This window comes from Phaethon lepturus, unplaced genomic scaffold (assembly GCF_000687285.1).
Source record: "Phaethon lepturus isolate BGI_N335 unplaced genomic scaffold, ASM68728v1 scaffold48914, whole genome shotgun sequence".
In the NCBI taxonomy this organism is placed as follows: domain Eukaryota; kingdom Metazoa; phylum Chordata; class Aves; order Phaethontiformes; family Phaethontidae; genus Phaethon; species Phaethon lepturus.
Window position 1 is genome coordinate 4,778 of NW_010536501.1, and position 4,866 is coordinate 9,643.

The window sequence follows — 4,866 nt, forward strand, 5'->3', positions numbered from 1 at the left end:
ACTCACTTCAGCCTGGGAGTACAGGTGTGCCCCACCTCTGGCTTACAAGTGGTTTCCCCATTCAGTTCCACTGGGAGTATCGTAGAGGTACGAGACGGGGTTTGGGTGGTACCACCTCCTTTGGGTGCTCAGAGGGGACAGACAATGGAGCAAATTGCCCTCAGTTACTGCAGTGCAAACCCAGAGTCTCCAGTGGACCATGTCCCAGTGCACATCAGCGCTCCAGGCAGACCGTGGCCCTGTCATAACTTACAGCAAACTCAATCAGATTTCAAGTTCAAGAGAAGGAACTGAACCTATCTTTTCCAGCTAGCTTTCTCAACAGAAGCGGCAGTGAAAACGTCGTTTGGCCTGTGCTGAGGCACAGAGAGAGCTGGGAGCCGACCGGCTGCCCCTCCTTGGCAAAGGGGGCATCCGCGCAAGCTGTCGGCGAGGCCTCACCCTGTGCACGTGTGTAGTTGCCAGGAGTCTTTTGTGAATGTGCAACTCAAACTCACCCGTGAAACTGAGCACAGCAGAACTTTGTCAAGGGGAGCAGCCAGGGAAACTCCAGGTAAAGAGCTTCAAAAAACTCAACCTCGCTGGAACCAGTTCAAACAACTGACTCAAACTTGGAGAGGCCCAAAACACTTATATTCTGGAGAGATTTTTGGGCAGACTAAGAGGTACTATGGCATACCATCACCACCACGAAGAAAAGGGCAGCGGCGCCAAGGTGGATCCTAATTCTACTTTGCTTGGATCTTTGGGATAAATTGCCAGAGAACCTTTAACGTTGAGCAGCAGAGACTCTCTCCTCTCCTACCTCCTCCAGGGGCTGTAGGGCTGCGAGAGCCTGCACAGCCTAGAAGCCGTTTAGCGGTGCCTTCCTCGCACTCTGCGCGACCACGCAGTTCCTCTCGCGCAGGTGGATCTTCTCATGCTGGAGGAGGTGCTGCTTCTGGGTGAAGCGCTTTGGGCACTCATTGCATTGGTACGGCCTCTCCCCTGTGTGGATCCTCTGATGCCGGATCAGATTGGAGGGGTGGCTGAAGGTCTTCCCGCAGTATGAGCACCAGAGGACCCCTCCGCTCCGGCCTGAGTGCATACGCCGGTGGATGATGAGGGTTTTCTTTTGGGAGAAGCACTCTTGACACTTGTCACACTTGTAAGGCCTCCCCCGCGGGTGGCCCCTCTGACTTGGCTTGTAGCTGCTGTTGGTGTTGACGCTTTTCACGCACCTGGGATTGCCATACACCTTCTCCGTGGCCGAGACTCTGGCATGGGCTTTTGCATTCTGGTTCTGCTTGAACCTCTCCGTGGCCACATGTGTCCCATCTTCCACATGGGTCCTGTCTTCCATGTGGGTCCACCGGTGCTGCTGATGGAGGAAGCCTTCCTCGTCTCCAGTGTGCTCACTGCTGCACTGTGTGCTGTGGCTCTCCTGGTGAATCATCAGCATCTTCTTCAGACAGAAGCCCTTCCCACATGCAGTACATGAGTGAGCTCTCTTGTTGGGACAGTTTTGCCCATAGAAGGTGACAGCGTTGCTTTCACCGAGACCCCCTTCCCCTGGAGTGGATGGCACCAGCCTGCTCATGCTCTGGTTTCCCTGCTGCACAGGAGAGCTGTACTGACTATCAACGGGCAGCGCCTCGCTGGGACCCTGGAAAAGCAGCTCCTCCGACTCCCTGGTTAAAGTCACATGGGGCTCCGAGCTTTGGGGACATTCCTCAGAGTCCAGCTGCTCTATTTTGAACGTTATCACCTCCTCTGCTGGAACTGACAAGAACAACAAAGGGGACATTCACTGGTGTGAGACACAAGATGTCTCTGAAATGATGCTTCTGAAATCCCCCTGGCTCCTTCCCCCACCACCCATGAATCAAACAGGCTCATCTTACACAGGGAGCGTGAAAGGCAGCTGTGCTCAGCGCACCAGCGAGCTGAAAGACCGAAAGAGAGAATTCAAGTGGAAAGCACAGGGATGCTTCCCTTTCAGCTGTCTGAGCAGCGAGTGTGAGAAGCCGTGAGGGAGGGGGCAGGGGGAATTGCTGCCTTCCAAGATAGCAGAGTTCAGCAGTTTCCAAAATAATCTTGACCCGCCTTCCTTCTTCTCCTAAGTGCTAAGATCTCATGGACCTGGGGCAGCCCCTTGCTTCCCTCATCAGCACATCTGCCTCCCTCCCCACACCAATGACTCTGTATTTCTCACTCTTCAGGGCGCACCAGCTCATTCCAGGAGATCCACCTTCCCTCCACTCCCAGGACGTGGTGACCCACCTGTGCAGCCCCCTTCCTGAAAGGGGACACACAAGCACGGGCTGATTTTGACTTGTGACATGCTGCTACCGCTTAGGATACGTGTGTAATGAGGAAGCCTCGTCTGTAGTACTCACCGAGGCAGTACAAGAACATTTTCTCTCAGGGTTCATGGCTTTTCATCTCCGAGCTACGTGCCTGGGGTTTTCTATTCATGCTTAACCCGTCTCAAAGTTTCTCTTGACTCTCATTCCTACCCGGACACTTAATTTCACATGACCTGGATATGAATAGGACCCGTGGGAGGAGATCCAACCAAAGGTCGAGGATGGACACTGCCAACACACAACCATTTTGAAAGGTGCTGACAGTGTGAGGGCAGAATCTAAACTAGGATTGGTGTCCTGCCTGGAGAGTGTCACTCCCTAGTTCACTAGTGCTGTGCAGTGACTGACAGCGGAGAGGTGAGAACATGCAGAAGCTACACGAGGGGCATGAGAAAAAGCATCAAAGATTTAGTCACAGCAGGGCAAATACCATCAAAAACTGAGCAAGCCCCACTGACATCTCTGATGTGGCACAAGCAGAATAAACAGAGACCAGGACTGAGCGTGAGGACATGACTGGTGAGCTGGGGACAGTCTATTAATCAAGCAAATATTACGTCGCTACTGGGAATAGCAGAGCCATCCCAGCTCACCAGTGACTCCCCTAGCCTCTAGGTAGCTGTGGAAGCCCTGCTCTGGAGCACAGCTCCCTCTTCTGAGGATGCAGCTGCCAAGCAGAAGAAATTCCAGGAGAAGAGCAGCAGATGGTCTCTGGAGGATGCCAGACGGGACCCACAAGAGGGAGCGGAACGTTCTGGGATGGGTGCTGAGAAGCCCAGGGGCTGCAGGGGAGAACTGTGCTCTGCAGCAGCCGCGGCCTTACCGAACGCTGGGGACAGCCTCCCTGCAGCGGGGTGGGAGCCAGAGGTGACAATCCATCTGGGAGTCTGCCCAAACCACTTCTACGCCCGCTTTGCTGTCAGCCTTTGCCATGCCCTGTGGCAGTCGGTTCTACGGCTTGCGCACACACGATAACAGACTTTGCCCTGCTTGGTTTAAAGCAAACGCCTACTCATTTCACCAGGTGGTCCCTGGATCTCAGACAGCGAGAAAAAGTGAAGGTTCATTCCTTCAGCTCCTGCTGTGCACCGCTCACCCAGGCACAGACCCGTGTTGTATCCCCCTCTGCCATGCCTTCCTCAGCCTGAGGAGTCTGATGCGGAAGCTCTCTACCTCACTGCTCTGCTCTGGACCGTGTCCCTGACTACTACCTGCCTTTCAAGACTGAGAGAGCAGAACTCCACTCAGTTCCCCAGATACTTTGGCATAACACCATCTTTCAAGAAGACCTCGAGAATTGCTCTCGACTTCGTTCCTAATGATTCCTTGTATTCTGTTTGATTTATTTCAGGGATGCCTGTCTCTTCACCTCCAGTATCTGGTCTACCCGGCACTTTAATCCTCCTACCAGTAAAACCACTCCTACCCACTTTCCTAACCTCAGCGCGGCTCTTGCTCTTCCCCGGCTGCCGTGCCTGACTCTCCTCAGTTCCCACACTGTCCCACAGCAGGAACGTCAGGGACTCCCTGCACCTCCAGCTGCGCAGCACACTCCGAGATTCTCAGAACTCACCCACACTGAGCTCGGTAAACTCTGCATCCTCCGTGGCTCCCGGCTCCTCCACACACAGCTCTTCCTCTTGCTTCACAGCGCCCACGAAGCTCGGCTCTGGCATGCCATAGTCTGCTAAGGTAAAGAGGAAACTTCTTTACTGGTTATCACAGCACCGCTCGGCTCTTCCCTCGCTGCACCCGGGAGGTTTGCTGCCAGCTACTCTGCTTTCACATACAACCTCTCTCCAGCATCTCCCGTTCCTACTTCAGGCAGCTTTACTCTGCCCTGCAGTGAAGTGGTTCCCCCCTTGCCCAGCCGTTTCAGGAGTGTGTCCTCCCTGTCCCTGTGTCCAAGCACACCCTTTCGGAACAACACTCACCAGGTCCGGGTTCAGCCAGCATTGTTCTTCCCTCCAGGCCTTCCTCTCCTGTTGGGCACTGTGCTCCTTCTCTGCTGTCCTGGCTGCTCCCATCAAGTCTGAACAGCAGCGACTCTGCTAATGGGAAAGCTCAGACCCGTTACTTTTTCTTTATAGTACCATTACTCCCCCTGAGCCCACTCCTCCCAAGATCTGAGAAGTTCCCTCTGTAGCAAACCAGGACTATCACCTTGTGACGTCCTCTGTCTGGTGACAACAACATGCAAACATTATGCCTGAGAAGAAAGCTGTAATTTATCTCTTGCCTGCACTTGGTTCTGCTGGAACCTCTGAGGCCGCCTTGTCCCCACCGCAGGGAACTTCTCCTCTCTGAAGCACGGACAGGAGGTCAGGTTTGGAGATTGTGTAATCTGTTGAGGAACATAGATGCGAAGGTTTCCATGCTGCATCAAGACGCCCGCTGTGTCCACAGGAAGGAACACACTCTGCTGCCCTCCCAAAACCGGCCCCATTGGCCACAACCCGCCGCCCGGCAGCACGGGGAGCCCTCTGCACGGCCCGCCGGCGGACAGCGGCTTCTGCCT

The 4,866-nt window shown here is 54.5% G+C and overlaps 1 protein-coding gene across 1 annotated transcript in view; it reads right to left on the bottom strand.

Moving 5' to 3' along the window:
* Positions 1-844: 844 nt before the first annotated feature.
* Positions 845-4,866, bottom strand: part of LOC104620082 (zinc finger protein 777-like) — a gene marked incomplete at its 5' end in the record, with an annotated part of 4,989 nt that continues 967 nt past the window's right edge. Inside the window, 3 exons of the mRNA XM_010286176.1 lie at positions 845-1,761; positions 3,922-4,035; positions 4,588-4,692. Of these exons, the coding sequence (XP_010284478.1) occupies positions 845-1,761; positions 3,922-4,035; positions 4,588-4,692 (1,136 nt within the window). The remainder of the gene's footprint in view (positions 1,762-3,921; positions 4,036-4,587; positions 4,693-4,866) is intronic.